Here is an 18,935-nt window from a genome sequence, read left to right on the forward strand (position 1 = left end):
ACTTAATATTTTTGCTCTATGAAATAGTTTGTGCTTCATTAAAAAAAGAACAATAATAATCTTTCAACTATCCCCATCTTTAAAAGAAAAAGGAGGGAAATGTTTCTGTTTATTTTCCTAATTTGCATTTAAATAGACTCCTTTAACATTTACTATTTATTAAAAACCACATTTGTATATTTTTTCTTAATTTCAGCCAGCATAAAAAAAAATTACTTAGCTTAGTTAAAAATAAAGCATGAAAAAATTCTCAAGTAGTTCACATGTAACATCTGTCTACTTAATGAGACAAAACTATGTTGGTTTCAGACAAAAAGATTCAATTTCATTTTGTAGACTTGAGCTTTCCTCTTAAATATTTTTGGTTATATTACGTTTTATTGAACTCAACACTTATAACATCTCAAAAAAGAAAGATGTATCCAAAAATTTGAAAACACTATGGAGAAGTTTTTAGATTTTTTTTGTTCTTTCCACCTTTGGGTCAGTCTAGTTCAAGTGTCTTCCAGTGAACCAAATTCAAATAGATCAAACCATCAAGTATCCTAACTGGAAGGAGCTTGGAAAGGGTCCACTACTGTGCACATTAGTAACCCTAGAGGCTATGCCCAACTCTTTTGCTCATTCATTCATTTATTCTTTCAGTAAGTATGTATTTAAAAAAAAAAAAAAGTGGGGGAGCTGTTTGAATCAACTGCCCCAGGCTCCTGCAGTCCTTCCTGATGGGGTAGCAGCAGAGGCTGCAGTGATGAGGATTGGTGAGTGGGTGGCCCCAAGTAAGTGAAGCACCGTAGTGCCTTGGCAGCCACTCTTAGGGGGCGTAACTGACTCGTGGAGCCCAGGCAGATGAGGTCTTAACAGCCCGATGAGCAGGAAGCAGGACAGTCCCAAGAGCCTGGCTCACAGACACCCTGGGATTGTGGCACTGGGTAGAATGAATGAATTGTGGGCTCTGGGCTTCATGTCTCTGAACCTCTTTCCCAGTCTGTGAAGGGGGCCTGATGATAATACCTGTGTGGGGCTATTTTGGGGATGTATGTGAATGGATGTTTTGAACTCAAAAGCACCCAACAAATGTCAGGGCAGAGACTAAGAAGTTGCTTTCTCTTTCTGTAAAAGGATGCCAGTTTTCTCACTGACAGTTCTTTTTTTTTTTTTTTTTTTTTCCCAAAAGTTGGAAACATTGTAAGTTATGGCAATACACATACTTTGTGATCCTGGAGACTCAATAAAATATTTTTTATTTTGAATGAAAACACACACACACACACACACACACACACACACACATTCCATGGGTTTCCCTACTGAGCATATTGTATGCCAGGGTCCTCACTTATATTCTGGGAATCGTTATCCTTTGCAAACCAGGAGAAGCCCAGAAATGAAGTGACTTCCCTATCCTGTCATGGAGGTTAGTGACAGAGCGGGGCTGGGAACCAGTCTATTTCTCATCCCACTTGACTGCATACACATGTACATGCACACATGTGTCTCTGTAGCCTGTTCCTTTGAATACAGAAATGACCGTGACACTTGCTGGCAGCCATTCTCCCAGGTGTGGGAATTATATATAAGTAGGTAGCAAGTGTATACCCAGGGAGGTCTTGTAATTGTCCCTTAGGAAGCAGTCATCTTGGAGAAATGCTGATTCTGATACTGTATCACAGGAGACCATCCAGTCCCCAGAGCAGGTCTTTTTCTCTCTGCCTCAGACACGAGTCACTTTTTTGGAGCATCACCTCCTGAACAAACTGAACTCTGTCAGAATGCCCAGTTAGCAGTGAGAAAACTCGTGTGCTTCAAATGAAGAGCATGGAATCGGGTGAATGGGATGGGTGCAGACCTCTTTCTGTAAGGAGCTGATGCAGTGAGGTGTGCGGTCGCCACTCTACTTTCCACTCTCTCCAGTCATTTTGCATAGCCTTCCACCCTGCTTGGCCTGTGTCCAGCTCTCCCTGCTCTGTAGTCCAGCAGGGACCTGGTGCTGAGCAATCTAATCATTCTGGTGCTAGCACAAAACTCAGTCACTTATTTGCATATCTAAATAGTCATTTAACAGAAAATACAGGGAAGGTCACTTCTGGGCCAGTGAGATATCCAAGAAAGGATATAGAATGAGCACTTTTCATCACAAGTTCCAAGGACTTCAGGCATTTCAGATTTTCATTAACTTTATTGATTCTTTTGTCAATAAGGAAAAGCAGTGAGAAATTATTTTGAAATGGGGTTAGGAGGCAGAGTTTTACAGATCAAAAATCACAGAAACAGAATACACTAAACTCCTGAGGTGCCTGTCTTCCTTTTCCCCTTGTCCTTAATAATAGTTAAAGAAAAAAAAAAAAATTCCTGACCCAGTGCCTGTGATGAAGGCCAGCCATGACTGGTGGACATAGAATGGTGTACACAACACAGGAATCGACCTATCCTCTTACTGGAGGCCAGTCTGGAACAAATCCTCTGGTAATAAAAAGTGAAGGATGATACTTTTATCCTTTCTTTATTGTCAGTGTAGATAGAAGGAAGTGTCCTGAGTAATTCAGACGGGAGTAAAAGAGGGAGAAAAATCTCCAAATCATGCACATTTGCTTTCAGAAGGTGATGTTTTTATACCTAGGCATGAGTTGTTACAGCCCTGATGTCTTTCTCTGACCTCCAGACACATAAATCTAACTGTTCACAGGACACATCTGCTGAAACTTTCATAAACCTCTCAAATATAGCACATCTAAAGTGGAACCCACTATCCACCCCCTCCCCCACATAGCTTTTTATCCTGTCTTTAGGCAGCTCCTCCAATGGCACCTTTAGCTGCAAGGTGCAGGGTGCCATTCTAGAACCTGGCAATGTGTGTGGTAGGAGAGAGCAGCATGGGGCAGGCGTGTGCAAGGGTGCCCTTGTTGCTTCCTGTGAGGGCTTTTCTCTTTTATTAGTGTGGCAGGAATAGATTAGGCCTCCCAGTTTGCCCCTACAGCATCTCTCCAAAAAGCAAGCATGGGACCGCTTTGAGGATTTCCAAAGGTTTTCCAAAGGCAGTAGCTGCAGAGACTAAATAGTTTACTCCACATCTCCTTGATTCCCTCACTCGTTTTCTCTTTTCTTCTTTGACTCTGAAGAAGACTCAGAGGTGGGTCTTTATGCCACAAGTGAAGGTTCTCCTGAGCCACCTGATGGTCACCTGCCCCAGCACTGTGAGTGCTGCTTGGTTCTCACCAGCCACCAGCAAGAGGACTGATTCTTCCCTTTCAATAACTTTGAACGTTTTGTCCTGTTGAACTCACAACCCTTCTGATTACTCTATACCTTCTTGTCCCCTCTAGATGTTCGACTGGATAAGCCACAACAAGGAGTTGTTTCTCCAGAGCCATACAGAGATTGGAGTCAGCTACCAGCACGCCCTAGACCTCCAGACGCAGCACAATCACTTCGCCATGAACTCCATGGTGAGCAGGGGGCCCGTTCTCAGCCTGCCTCTGGGGTGCTGGGGCAGACCTGAGTAAGAATGAGGAGCTTTGAACTGGTGGACTCTTCAGTGGTCTGCTCATGAGGATAGAGTGATGTGTAAGGCATGTGGCCAGCCAGCATTTCCTGGAGCAGATTTTAGACCTGACTTTACACTATAAAAGGAATGTGCTTGGGGTGGTAGGAAGCATTAGCTCAGCACAAGACTAGCAGAAGGGCGAGTCACTGGCTCCACTCCACTGACTTCTCTGTCATTTTTGGTCCCCATCATGTGAGTCATTGAGCTGGGATGGTGAAGAGCTGTGGCATATTGGAAAGGGTTGAGTAAGTTGGGACTGTTTACAATGGGAAGAGGAACCCTGTGGAACACATGACTGCTGCCTTCAAATATTTGAAGTACCACTTTGGAGAGAAGGGAGTAGTGTGTGTTGGACTAGGAGGCAGGAACATCCAGGGCATGGCTGTTTGAGGGGGGAGGCAGTTCAGGGCTCCTTGGGCCAGAGTGGGATGCAGTGGGAATTAATGAGCTTTCTATGGTGGGGAGTGTTCAATCAGCTGCAGAATTCAGAGAAGGCTGTTTACTAGCTGTGTGGCCATGGGAACCTACCTCTTTGTACTTCAGCTCATTATCTGTAAAATGTAAATAATAGGAACTATCTTATAAGATAGGTAGTTTGAATCAAGGAGTTAATTGTAAAGTAGTTAGGCTTGTACCTGGCACTTGGAAAGTCATCAATAAGTGCTGGCATTATGATACTGATGAGGATGTAGGAGTCTAGTCTGCATGACATGTGTGAAGCCTCATAAACCTAATATTCTGGGGTATTATTTTTTTCCACATGGATGCCCCCAAGGCTTTATTTTGAAATCCTGTCTGCTCTTTAAACCCATTGTATTCCAATGCCTGCAGCCTAAATGTTCCTGGATGTACCCACCACCCTCCCCTCTGCCAGCTCTTCCATCTTATACTTTTGGTGCAGAAGAATAGCTCTGTCATTCCCCATGTATCTGAAAACCCAAGACACCTTACCATTGAAATCAGCAATGTGAATCAGGTGTGAAACACAAACCCAGAGGGTTGCAGAGGCCAAGAAGGAAGAAAGCTCCATTTTCTACCAGGTCGATTTAAATATGCCCTGGACTTAACACACTGCCAAAGAAATAATTCTGGCCTTGTTTTCAGTGTCTAGTCAGAGAAAGAAAAATCCAGGCAATCATGTTGTAGTTTGATATGTACAATGATAAAATTATGGTGAGTTAACTAAGAACTTTTTAAAATCTCAGTGGGTAAAACTAACAGTTGATTTTTTGCTTCTACCACATACCTATCACAAGCCAGGGAGAGGTCTGCTCATCACAGTCACCCAAGGACAGGACCTGATGGAGCAGCCACCATTTCCAGTGCTGCCATTTGCTTTGCTAGACAAAGCATGGAGTCAATCACTGCTGGTTTTGAAATCTTCCTCCTAGAAGTGACACATTTGCTCACGTTCCTCTGGCTTTCATGTGCATTTCATTGGCCAATGCCAATCACACCACCACATCTAACTTCAAGTGACTGGGAACAGACAGTCCACCACATGTTGACAAGGAAGCTCAGTATAGTTGTGAGCAGCCCTAATGACTAACATAGCCACAGAGGGTGTTAGGTACAGATGAACATCATGGGATTTGCACAGAAAGATCACTGTCGCTGAAGAAAAGGTTGTGAGACTAGACAGAAATTATGAATGTTGTGTTATCAGTTTTGGCCACAGCAGTCTGTGTCTTCATCTAAGTATACAGACTTATTCCCTTCCAATGAGTTTCCTATAATTATTTCTCATTTCTGGATCCCTTCAGTCACAGAGGAGAAAAGTCATTGACCACAGGTGAATAAAGATGTGAACTCAAAGCTATTCAAGTTTGATTATTTATATGCCTTGTGTATTTCTCCTGATGAGTTTCACAAATTCTGTGCCAGAATCTTCACATCACCCAACTGCCTGGGCCTAAGGCAGACAAACTCATTTTAATAAGTAACAAAGGCAAACATAATTAGGGAGGCAAATCTGCCATGAAGCCCCTTGAAATAATGTACTACAGAGCTAAGTGGAAAGAGCCTTGACTTTGAATTATGTGCCCTACTGCTCTCCTCTGTCAGTGTGGATAACTGAGAGTCAGTGGAACATTGGAAACCTTTGCTTTGACAAATTTACAGTTGACATCTCCATTTTTAGGACAAAAATGAGGGAAGAGATTTATTGTAGGGAATAAATCTGATGGCAAAAGATTTAATACCCAACAGCCAATTAGCATGTTCTAGACCATCCTGGAGCTTCCCTCCATCATGGGTGCACCAGCCCTTAGAGGCCTCTTAATGCTGTCTGGGCTGGCTTTCTTCTCCAGCTGTTGGGCAAATGAAGGGAAACCCCATGGTTGTTTGGGAAAATTGCCTGGGCACTTCTGTTTCATAAACACAGCTCAGTGCTTTTGTTAACTAGGAGGTTTACAGGTTTGTTATTAAAAAGAAATTCCTATAAAGCGGGATGGCAGCATCCCAAACAGGTGAAAGGAGGAATGATGGACTCCTTTTGCCAACCTGAGTGACTGAATGTTGCTGCCAAGAAACAAAAATATGAGCAGCTCCTGCTCAAGCCCAGTAACGACAGGAAACCATCAGTTTTTTAGGGAAGGCGGGATGTCCGTGGTTCTGCAAACTCTTTGAGGCATTTCTGTCTCTGTTCTTGGAAATTATACACACACATTTGCATAAACCCGTGCATCTGTGCACATAAATATACATGTAGCATGCTTTGTTTCAGATGACTTCTTTGGTATTGAATCTTGCTCTATGACTGAAATAGGCACATGATTTCTTATATGAGGGAACAGTCATAGTCCCCTTTGACATCTAATGAAAGTTGAGGGTCCTCCCCTTAGAGAAATATATACCTGAACAAAAAATGTTTAGAAGCTTCTAAGAAATACAAGGGAATCCTAAAGGCTACCAGTCAGCCTCCCCAATTTAACATTTAAGAACCTCACGACTTCTCTCTCTCCTTCTCTCTCTCTTTTTTTTTTTTTTCTCATTGGACAAGTAATTAAGGGTCAGACATGTCGGGGACAAGGTGGTGAACAAAACTGAGATGGTTATGTTCCATGGAGGGTTCAGTAGAAAGATAGATGTTAAATATATAATCCCACAAATAAATGCATATTTTCAAACCAGTATGTCAGGAGAGTAAGGAATGCTGTGACAGAGGGTAAGAAAAGGGCCAGTGCAGATGATGGGGCAGGATCAGGTACCTTTTTCAGTTAGCAATCAGCTAAGGTGATCATCACTGAATGCATTAGTCTGCTAGGGCTGCCATAATAAAATACCACAGTCTTAAACAACCTAAATTCTCACAATTCTGGATTTTTTTTTTTTTTTTTGCAGTACTGGGGATCGAACTAACTCAGGGCCTTGTGCTTGCAAGGCAAGCACTCTACCAGCTGAGCTATCTCCCCAGCCCACTATTCTGGATTTTTGAAACCCAGGATCAAAGTGTTGGCAGGTTTGGGTCTTCTAGAGGCCTCTCTGTGACCTGCAGATGGTGGCCTTCTCCCTGTGACCTCACGTGGCCTTTTCCTGTGAGCTTGCGCACCCCTATTGTCTCTCTGTGTGTCCTAATTGCCTCCTTTTATAGGGATGCCAGTCAGATTAGATCAGGGACCACCCTAATAGCTTAATTTTAACTTAATTACCTCTTTAAAGACCTTATTTCCAAATGCAGTCACATTTTGAGGTACCAGGGATTAGAGGTTCAACGTATGATTTGGGGTGGGATACAGTTCAGCCCATAACATAGAGAAATAATTGCATATCATTAAATTATGGAAGAGAATCAGAAGTTTACCAGGTTTTATTTCTGATTGGGTACCAATAATGCCCACCAACTATTAATATACTGAGAGTGTGGGAGTGATACTGTATTCAGTACGTATATGAACAGATCTGAAAGACGTTAAAACTGGCTGATCTGTGGATTTTTGTCATAATCTATTTTTTGTAGTTCCCACTGAGGAATCCTTTTTTTTAATCAACAACAATAATGATAATTAATAACAATGATACCCACCTACTCAACCTAGTAGAAAATATCCTCTAGCTCCCCCAGTGCCTCAGATAGCCAGGTTTCCTGAGCTCTCTGGGACCCTCCTCTTTCTTAATTCCGCCTTCTGTTGTGGAAGTCTTTCTCATAAATTCTTCCCCTGCGTGTGACCTTCTCCTCTGAGTGTGAGCAGACCAAAGTGAGTTGAGTTGTAGTATGCATAGAGTGGCCATGTAGCCATCCATGGTTTGGTTCTTCCTGAGGAAGGCAGCAGTATGTACAAACATAGCACAGCCTTATTTACAATTTTAATTAACCAGTTCTTTGGGAAAAAAATAAATTGCTAATGGCTTCTGTCTAGAGTTTTAAAATATGAAATGGTATTCATTTTCTATTATTACAACTGTGAGGACTCACATTAGTGATGACAATGTGCAGCTGGGCAGTGGGGATCCTTTCTGCTGTGGCATGCTTGAGAGCTGTTTTAATCCTATTAATTTGTTCACCAGAGGCATATATTGGCTCTTGAAGATGTGCAAATCAGACTGATTCCAACAAAGCCTGTAATGTTCTCTCTTTGTTTTGAGGGAAGGTTACAAATGGCAGCACCAAGAAATAGTCAGATCTGGTACAAGAGAAAAAAGATTCTGAGACAGGGTGGTCCCCACTCTGAGAAATCTTACCCTGGAGTCCCCTGTCATTGATTCCAGGAAGCCCTAAATTGTCATTTTGCAGCACTTCTTATAAATGATGGAATTCCTAGATTGTGGGAATGCTTCTCTCCTCTCTCTCTCTCTCTCTCTCTCTCTCTCTCTCTCTCTCTCTCTCTCTCTCTGAGTGCAAAACCCCTTAGTAGACAGAATCTGTTGAAAAAGAACAACAATAACGACATTATCATCAATCTTCTTTGAGGTGCATTCGTTGTTTTAGTACAACTTCTTTCCAAAGAATCATTTAGGGAGCATGCTAAAAATGCAGGTTTCTTTTTTATTTCCACCCCAGTTCTGGGAAATTGTAATCTCTAAGGTTGGGGACCTAGGAGTCTCCATTTTTAACAAGTTTTCTAGGTGTTTTACATGTACATTTAAGTTGGAGAACCATTGGTCTATGGAGATATATATGTATAAAATGATTATTCCCTAGAATAAAATATCATGAGTTCTGAAAGACTCATGAGGAGTCTGCATGAGGGGCTCTACAGACCTGCTCTTCATTGAAACTAGTGAAATTTATCTTAAAACAATCATTTAAAATCTCTGGGAATATCCCAAGTACATACAACAAATAAAGAAGCATTTATTCAGGAAACTCTACTAAAATTCAGTAAAAACAGTTTGTCTCTGGTATTCGAACCAAGACCTCCTCTCTCCCTCTACCCTCTCAGCTTGGTAGTTTGGAAACTCCACTCATGATGTCTGCAACCAAGAACACAGAGTCCCTTTCCCTCCAAGTCCTAGCTAAAGCTAGAACGCTACCCCCCTAAGTAGGGCATTTCTTATTCTGCCCCAATCCATCTATTGCTGAGGTTGTTCTGGGTGAGGGTGGCCTAGAGGTGGGTGCTCCATTCTGCCCCCTCACTCAGGAAACAGCAGCTGTACCATGGGTGCATTGATGTGAGAATATTAGAGCCCCAACACCCTTGCTGGGAAAGCAAGCCAAGACCTGAGGCTACTCACCCCATTCCATTGAATTCAGCTCTTAAAATGGGGTCTCACTCAGGAAAGCATACCACTGTCCCCAAATCCAGCTCTAGAGCCATGGCTGGAGATCCCACCTGAGGGTGGAAACATACTATAAAACACAGAGCTCCAAATCTTTCCCCGAAGGCTCAGACTTTGCAACAGAGAGTGGAATTTAAGGCAACAGTGCTCTCAAAAATGCCTATGGGGAGGATCTAGTGAAAGGCAACTGGGAGAAGATGGGTAGATTTGTTTGAAATATAGGTTAAACTTCAGTCCTGCTAGTTTACCAGAGAGAGCTGGGAGAGAGAAATAATAAGGAAGCTCTTTGTGCTGAAAGCAAGTGATCCTGGACAGTAATTCAAATCTACACTAACAACACTGGTAAAGGCAATTATGTAACTATAAAAGACAGGGGAAGTGCATATTTCCTCTTTTTCCTTCTCTTAACTGATTTCAAAAGCAATTATATATAATAGCATATATATATATATATATATATATATATATATATATATATTTCTGGGCCTGTAACATATATAAATATTATGTTTTCCAAGAAGAACACAAAGGAGGTAGGTGGGAGAAAAATCTATATTGGACCAGGGAAATAATTTTAGATAGTGACTGGAATCCACAGGGACAAATGAAGATATCCTGAAATGATAAATAAAGCAGTTAATATAACAAAAACTATAAATATATACCAGCTCGCAGCTTCAAGAGATACGAAATTATAAAAAGGGATAATTATAACAATCTAATGTTGGTTTTGAAACATTTGTAGATGCATGTATAACAACAATATCACAATGTGGGGAAAGGGAATAAAGCTCTCTGGAAGCAGCATTCTTTGTCTCACTGGAATTCAGTTAGTTTTCATCAGAAGCTGATTCTGATGTGTATCTTAAGCTCTAGAGCTGGAACTAAGAAAATGACTTTAAAAAAAAATCGGTAAAAATATTAAAATGGATATTAGAAAGTACTCATTTAAGGCAAAAGCAAGCCATTTAGGAAGAGAGGTATAGAAAAAGATGTGTGACATACAGAAAAAATAAAATGGCAGATAAGTTCGCTCTATCAGCCATGATGTTAAATGTGAGAGGAGTAAACAATTCAACCAAAGGTGGAGATTGTCAAAGAGGATTTAAAAAAAAAAAAAAAATCTAACTGTGCTTTCCATGGGAAGCACACTTTAGATTCAAATACACAAAATGATCAAAAGGCCAAGGATGGAAACACATCCAGTTATTATCTGGAGTAATTGCCCTTTGTCCCATGTAGATTTCCCCCACACACTTCATTTGTTATAGGCTCAACAATGCAATATACACATTTTATTTCATTGTTTGAATTCATTGAAGGAGAAGAAATGGTAACAACAACCATGAGAAAGCCAGAGTGGCTACACTCATAAACAGGTGTTTAAGTGGACTTAAAAAAAAAGGTAACTATAGCTAAAGACAGACTTTTTTCAATGATAAAAGGGTTACTCCGGCAGGAAGCTGACAGAAGGGAGAAATCGTGCAATAGTAATAATTGGAGAGTTGAATGCCTCATTTTTAATAATGAATAAAGCAAATTAGCAGAAGATCAACAAGGAAATAGAAGACTTAAACAAAGAAACAGAAGAAATAGTAAACCAAACTGACCTAACAGATAAACCTGTAGGACACTGTATCCAAAATAACAGAGTGCGTTCTTCTTAAGAGCAAGCAACATTGTTCAGGGTAGAATACATGGCAGGGTCATAAAACAAACATCAATAAATAAGAAAAAAGAATAGAAAAGATATAAAGTATGTTCTCTGATGCACAGAATAAAATTAGAAGTTAGTAAAAGAATTTCATAAATTCACAAATATGTAGAAATTAAATTACATGCTTCTAAATATCCAATGAATCAAAAATGAAAAGGGAAAATTGGAAAATACTTTGAGATGCATAAAATGAAGATGCACCTACTAAAACTCATGCAGCTAGAGCAGTGCTTAGAGAGAAATTAATAGCTATAAATACAAGGAAATAATGAAGAAAAGGTGGATGAACTAGAAGACAGAAAAGCAATAGAGATATTCAGGGAAACCAAAAGCTGGCTTTTTGAAAAGATCAACAAACTTGCATATGTTTAGTTAGAATGATCAGGAAAGAAATGAGAGGATATTACTACCAACCTTATAAAATAAAAATAATTATAAAGGGATGCTACCAGCAACTATAAGCCAATAAATTAGATTACATAGATAAAGTGGACAAATTCCTAGAAAGATACAACTACTGAAACTGAGTCAAGAAGAGGTAGATAATCTGAATAGACTATAACAAGTAGAGATTGGATTAATAGTCAAAGAAAGATGAAGAAAAGCCCAGGCCCAGATAGCTTCAACACGGAACTCTACCAAACACTTGAAGGATAAGTACTAATTCTTCACAAGCTTTTATAAAAAATAGAAGAGGAGGAAATGCTTCACAGGTCATTTTATGAGGCCAATATTACACTATACCAAACCCACACAAAGCCATTATTAAAGAAAATTACATATCATTCTCTTATGAATATGGAAGGGAAAATTCCCAACAAAATGCTATCAAACCAAATCTAGTTATATAGAGAAAAAATCACTAGTGGAAATCATTCCAAGATTGTGAACTTGGTTTAATGTTAGTAGAAGGAAGAAAGAAAAACCTACACAATTATCTCAATAGACCCAGAAAAAGCATTTTACAAAATGTAATACCCTTTCATAATAAAAATAATCAACAAACTAGGAGTACAAGAGAGCTTCTCAGTCTGAGGATGGACATCTCATGAAAAACTCACAGCCAGCATCATGCTCAATGGCAAACAATTAGGTACTTCCCCCTTGAGATCAGAAACAAGACAAAGATACTCTTGCCACTTCTATTCAATCTTGGAGAGTTTCATCAAGGCAGTTTTTCAGTAAAAATTAATAAAAGACATCCAGTTTGGAAAGAAGGAAAACTGTGTCATTGCTGACATGATCTTGTAAACAATGAAAATCCTAAAGCATCCCAGAAACTACTAGAACTAGTAAATGAGTTCAGCACGGTTGTGGGACACAAAATCAATATACAAAAGTCACTTGTATTTCTATACACTTACAGTGAACAGTCTATAATGAAATTAAGAAAACCACTATTCTTACATCAAAAAGAGCAAAATACTTGGGAACAAACTTGACAAAAGAAATATAAAACTCGTACTCTGAAAACTACAAAACATCAAACGAAATTAAAGATACAAGTAAATGGAAAAACTTATATTCATGGATTAGAAGACTTAATATTGTTAAGATGGCAATAGTTCTCAAATGAATCAACAAATTTTTTATGTCTCTATCAGAATCCCAGCAGATTTCTTTGTAGAAGTTGACAAACTGACTCTAAAATTTATATGGAATTGCAAGAGACTCAGAGTAGTCAAAATAATCTCAAAGAAGAGCTAAGTCAGAGAATTCAGACTAATCAATTTCAAAACTTACCACAAAGCAAAAGTAATTAAGACAGTGTGGTGCTGGCATAAGGATAGACATAGATCAAAGGTGTAGAATTAAGGACCCCTAAGTAAACCCATGTGTCTCAGTCAACTGATTTTTGACAAAGGTTCCAAGACCATTCAATGTAGAATAATAGTCTTTTCAACAAATGGTACTAGATCAACCAGTCGTGTGAAAAATGAAATTGAACCCTTACTTTACACTAAATTAAAAATAAATAAAATTCAAAACTGCTGTGCATCAAAATAAACAGTCAATAAAGAAAGACAACAGAGTGGGATAAAATACGTGCAAATCATTAATCTGATAATCTACTTGTATCTATAATATATAAACACTTTCAACTCAATAATAAAAAGACAATCCAATTTAAAAATGGACAAAGGATCTGAATAGATATTTCTTCAAAGAAGATACACACATGGTCAATAAGTGTAATGAAAAGATTCTTGACATTATTACTCTTCAGGGAAATGTAAATCGAAATCACAATGAGATCTGTTTTCATAACCACTAGGAGAGTTGTACTCAAAAAACCTGAAAATAACAAGGTTTGGCAAGGACATAGAAAAGCAGAACCCTCATATATGGCTGACAGGAGTGTAAAATGGTGTGGTCACTTTGGAAACAGTCTGACTTAAACATATAATTAGTGTTATGACATAGTGAGGCAACTCCTAGATATATACTCAAGAGAAATGAAAACATGTCCATACAAGATGTACCTACATATACACAAATGTTTATAGCAACATTATTCACAACAGCCAAAAGATGGAAATAACCCAGATGTCCATCAACTGATAAAAGGTTAAACAAAATGTGGTATATACATATAAAGGGATATTATTTATTTGCCCACAAAAAGAAATGAAGTACTCAGAAAAACTTTATCATGAATGAACCTCGCAAATGTTTTGCTAAGTGAAAGAAGCCAATCACCAAAGAACCTATGAAATATTCTGTTTATACGAAAATTTCAGAACCAGCAAAACTATAGAGACATAAAGATTAGTTGTTGTGTGAGGATGGATGAAGGATAGAAAGGTGAAAGCCAAAATGTACAGTTTCTTTTTGAGATGATGAAAATGTTTTATTTTTCCAATTATACATAATGGTGTATAAATTATACATAATACATTATACATAATAATGGTGTATACATTATATGTAATGGTGAAATTCATTGTTACATATTCATATAGTGCACACAATATAACAATATAATTTGGCCATTATCGTTCCCCAGGATTTCCCCTTTGCCTCCCCTCCTCCCTCTCCTGGTCCCTTTCCTTGACTAGTCTCCCTTTCACTTCCATGAGATATTCACACACCTTTCTTTTCTATTTTCCTTGATAGCTTCCACATATAAGGGAAAACAGATGACCCTTGATTTTTTGAGTTTGGCTTATTTCACTTAACACAATGTTGTCAAATTCCATTCATTTTCCTGCAAATGACAATTTCATTCTTATTTATAAAACTCCTTTGCATATATATATATATATATATTATATTTTCTTTATCCATCTATTCACTGATGGACACCTAGGCTGGCTCCATAGTTCGGCTTTTGTGAATTGTGCTGCTAAATACTTGGGTATGTGTGATTTTTATAGTATAATAAATACTGAGAAGTGAAATAGTTGAGTGTGGTTCCATTCCTAGTTTTTGAGGAACCTCCATATTGATTTCCATAGTGTTGAACTAATTTACTATCCTACCATCAGTGTAAAAGTGTTCCTTTTTCTCCACATCCTCTCCAGCATTTATTATTGTTGGTATTCTTGATGACTGCCGTTCTGATTGGTTAAGATGAAATCTCAGTGTAGTTTTTCTTTTCATTTCCCTAATTGCTAAAGATGGTGAACATTTTTTTTCATATATTTGTTAACCATCTGTATTTATTTTGAGAATTCTCTGTACAATTCACTTGTCTTTACTAATTTGAATATTTAGATTTTTTGGTGGTTTTTTTAATTCTTTATATATTCTGGATATTAATCCTCTGTCAGTAGGGTAGCAAGTAAAGTTTTTCTCCCATGCTGTAGCTTCTCTCTTCACATTCTTGTTTCTTCTGCTGTGCAGAAGCTTTTTCATTTGATGCTATCTCATTTACTCATTTTTGGCATTATTTCCTGAGCTTTAGGAGTCCTTTTGATGAAGTTGTTGCAGGTGCCTGTAAGTTGGAATTTTGACCCTATATTTTCTTCTATGAATTGCATAGTTTCTGGTCCAATTCCTAGGTCTTTGATCCATTTTGAGCTGACTTTTGTGCAGCTGAGAGATAAGGATCTAGTCTAATTCTTTAATATATGGATAACCAGTTTTTCCAGCACTATTTGTTTTAAAGGGTTTTTTTTTTTTCTTTAATGTATATTTTTGGCGCCTTTGTCAAGGATTAGATGACTGTGTCTGTGTGAGTTTGTCTCTGTGTCTTCTATTCTGTCCCATTGGTCTATGTGTCTATTTTTATGCCAGTATCATGCAGGTTTTGTTACTGTAGCTCTAAAGTATAATTTGAAGCTGGATATTGTGATGCTGTTAGCATTGTTATTTTTTTGGGGGGGAGGGTCTTGAAATTACTTTGGTTATTATGAGTCTTTTATTCTTCCAGGTGAATTTTTAAAAATATTTTTAGTTATAGAGGGACACAATACCTTTATTTAATTTATTTATTTCTATGTGGTGCTGAGAATGTGCTAGGAAGTGCCTCATATGTGCTAGGCAAGTGCTCTACCACTGAGCCACAACCCCAGCCCCATTGCAGGTGAATTTTTTTTTTTTTTTTTTTTTTTTAGTTCTTAAATTTCTTCTCTCTTCTATTTGTATTCACTTTTGGCATAAAATATAGTCTATTTTATTTATTTATTTATTTATTTTTATTGTAAACAAATGGGATACATGTTGTTTCTCTATTTGTATATGGAGTCAAGGCATACCATTTGTGTAATGCAGGTGAATTTTAGAAACTGTTTTTTATTGTTCTGTGAAGAATGTCATTGGTATTTGATGGGGACTACACCTGCATCCTGTATATTGCTTTTGGTAATATGGCAATTTTAAACAATATTCTGCATACCCATGAACATGGGAGGTCTTTCCATATTCTAATGTCTTCTTCAATTTCTTTCTTCAGTGTTCCATAGTTTTCCTTATACAGGTCTTTCACCTTCTTGATTAGATTTATTCTTAGTTTTCTTCATTTGTGTTAGTTTTTTTATTTTTGAGGTCATTATGATGGGATTGTTATTCTGATTTCTTTCTCAGCAGATTCATTCTTGGTATATAGGAAAGCTTTTGATTTTGTATGTTAATTTTGTAACCTGCTACTTTGCTGAATTTGTTTATTAGCTCTAGCAATCTTCTGGTGGAACCTTCTGGAGCTCTAAGTAGAGGATCATATCATATGCAGACAGTGATAATTTGAATTAATTCCTTTCCTATTTTTATTTATTTTTTCTTTCTCTTGCCTAATTGCTCTGGGTAGAATTTCTAGTACTATGTTAAATAGGAGTGGGGAGAGCAGATGTCTTTGCCTTATTCTGGATTTTAAAGGAAATGCTTTCAGTTTTTCCCCATTCACTATGATGTTGACTCTGTGTTTGTTGTATAAAACCTTTATGATGTTGAGGTAAGTTTCTTTTATCCCTAGTTTCTTCACTGTTTTAAAAACACTGAAGTGGATGCTGAATTTTGTCAAAGACTTTTCTTGCATTAATTGAGATGACATATGGTTTTGTTAATTCTATTTATGTGGTGAATTATATTTATTGATTTGTGTGTGTTAAACCATCCTTGCATCTCTGGAATGAAACCAACTTGGTCATAATGTTGTCTTCTTAATAGTTATTGAATGCAATTTTCTAGTATTTATTAAGAATTTTTGCATTTAAATTCAACTGGGATTTTGGTCTGTTTTTTCTTTCCTTGATGGTCCTTGTCTGGTTTGGGTATCAGGGTCATACTAGCTTCATGGAATGAATTTGGAAGTGTTCCACTCCTTTTTTTTCCTTAGAATAATTTTAAGAGGATTGGCCTTAATTCTTCTTCAAAGGTCTAATAGAATTCAACTGAGAATCCATGTGATCTTGGGCTTTTCTTTGTGGGAAGGCTTTTTATTACTACTTCTATCTTATTGCTTATTATTTGTTTAGGTTTTCTGAGTCCTCTTGGTCCAAATTTAACAAGTCATATATGCCTAAGAATGTATCCATTTCTTCTTGATTTTCCAATATATTGGAATATAAGCTAGTCCCTAATGATCCTCTGGATTTCTGTGATGTCTGCCTTTAATTTTGTTAATTTGATTCTTCTCTCTTTCTTTTAGTTAGTTTGGCTAGGGGTCTATCAAGCTTTTTTCTCTTTCCTAAGAACCAGCTCTTTGTTTCATTGTTTCCTTTGTGAGTTTTTAAGTTCTTTATTTCATTTATTTTTGGCTTTGATCTTAATTATTTCCTTCCCTCCATGGTGTTGGAATTAGTTTTTTCTTGTATTCAAGGACCTTGAGATGCAGCCTAGGTTTTTTTTATTTGGGATCTTTCTGAATTTCTTATATAGACACTCATAGTTATAAACTTTGCTCTTAGAATCCTATTTCTCATAGGTTCTGGAAATTGCATCACTCTTCAATGAGAATATTTTAAAATTGTGATGTTGGTTACACATACCTATATACTAAATACTAATATTGCTAAAGACCAGTGAATTGTATATTTTACATGGGTGGATCATATAATATATGAAAAGTTGTTAAAAGAATAAAGATGAATGGAGAATGAGCATTTTATAAGTGGGTTCCCATTAGACTGAAGATACAACCTTCTTAATGGCTAAAGAGAATGGCCATGGCAGAGTGTGGCCACCAACACTAATGGCAGTCACTCATTTGTATATTTGATAAAATTTCATTGTTTATATTCTCTGTGCCCTTTGATGCACACTGAGAACACAGGACTCACAAGACACAAAGCTATTTTTGAAGAACTTATAATTTAGCCAAATTCATGTACCTAAGGCAAACAGAATTTGTCCCACTGGACTATAAACACCTAAGGGTGGAGCTTTTTCCATCTCATTCACAGTGATATCCCCAGGGCCTCTAAAAATTTCTGGCATCTAGTAGGTGTTTAATAAGTATTTGTTGAATGAATAAGAGTATTGAGATCTCCATAGCATCTGTCAGCAACCTTAAACAAAATTTGGGCAGCAAAGATACAGAACTGGTACTGCATTTTTGAGGCCTCATAAGACAACTCCAGCAGAAGCCAAACACCCACCAGAAGAAGGTGAAGGAGAGCACTGGTTCATTGGAATGGGTCTGAGAGATAGGATGTTTACCGGTTTGTAAGTGACAAGCATTGGTGTCCAGAAACTACTGGCCTACATGATCTTTCAAGTTTCACCCTGAGTCTCCTCATTTCTGAGATTCTGATCCTAAAGATGGAAGTAATGTCACTACTAAATGCTCTTCCCTGCTAAGAATAAATGTGTCCCATGGTTACTGTTAACACTGAGATCCCTAATGTGGGCCTTCTAGGGAAATCTGTGATTGCAAAGTACTTCATACATTACCAGCCAGCCCTGTTGTTACCAATCAAATTGAACAGGATGTAGTGTTTGTATTTTCACAGTCTTGTGGATGGAATTTCCCTTTTTTTCCAACTCAGTTGGAGGATGAGATTTTATTTTCTGATCTTTCTTTAGGATCCTAATTTATGATCTTTGCTCTTGGCACCATCATCAACCTGAGGAGGAGGAGGAAGGAAAGGAGGAAGATGCTCTTTGCTCAGCTCTAATGAGGCTGGCACACGTGTGTAAGAAAGCAGGCTTCCACTCTCGCTGCCCACTAGAGTCATCTGGGAGTTTAAAAAAAATACATCTGGGGCCCACTGCCCTAGGATCTAGTTTAACTGTACTGTACTAGGAAATCTGTAAGGTGAAGAAAATAAGTCAAGTGAATTAGACCTGGGTTCAAACTGTAAAACTATTGATAATTACCTATGGAATTGGATGGTGAGGACTTCTTTCCAGTGTCAGGCATGCCCAGGGAGGGAGAGTGCCCATCAGTCTTTGCTCCCTATTCCTTGCTCCTCACTCAACCCTTCTAGATGCTTCATTTGCCTTTACCTGCCAATCTCTAATTAGCTATATTTGGGGATTGGAACCAGTTCAAATAGGAAACACAGGGAAGCTCCTGGC

At 38.1% G+C, this 18,935-nt stretch overlaps 1 protein-coding gene across 22 annotated transcripts in view; it reads left to right on the forward strand.

The window, feature by feature from the left end:
- KALRN (kalirin RhoGEF kinase) overlaps nt 1-18,935 on the forward strand; it is a 647,130-nt gene that overhangs the window by 241,787 nt on the left and 386,408 nt on the right. For all 22 annotated transcript variants that reach the window (XM_079156104.1, XM_079156093.1, XM_079156099.1 and 19 more), the window contains exon 6: nt 3,321-3,443. In XM_079156104.1, the coding sequence (XP_079012230.1) occupies nt 3,321-3,443 (123 nt within the window). The remainder of the gene's footprint in view (nt 1-3,320; nt 3,444-18,935) is intronic.

This window comes from Sciurus vulgaris, assembly GCF_902686455.1.
Source record: "Sciurus vulgaris genome assembly, chromosome: 10".
Lineage (NCBI taxonomy): Eukaryota > Metazoa > Chordata > Mammalia > Rodentia > Sciuridae > Sciurus > Sciurus vulgaris.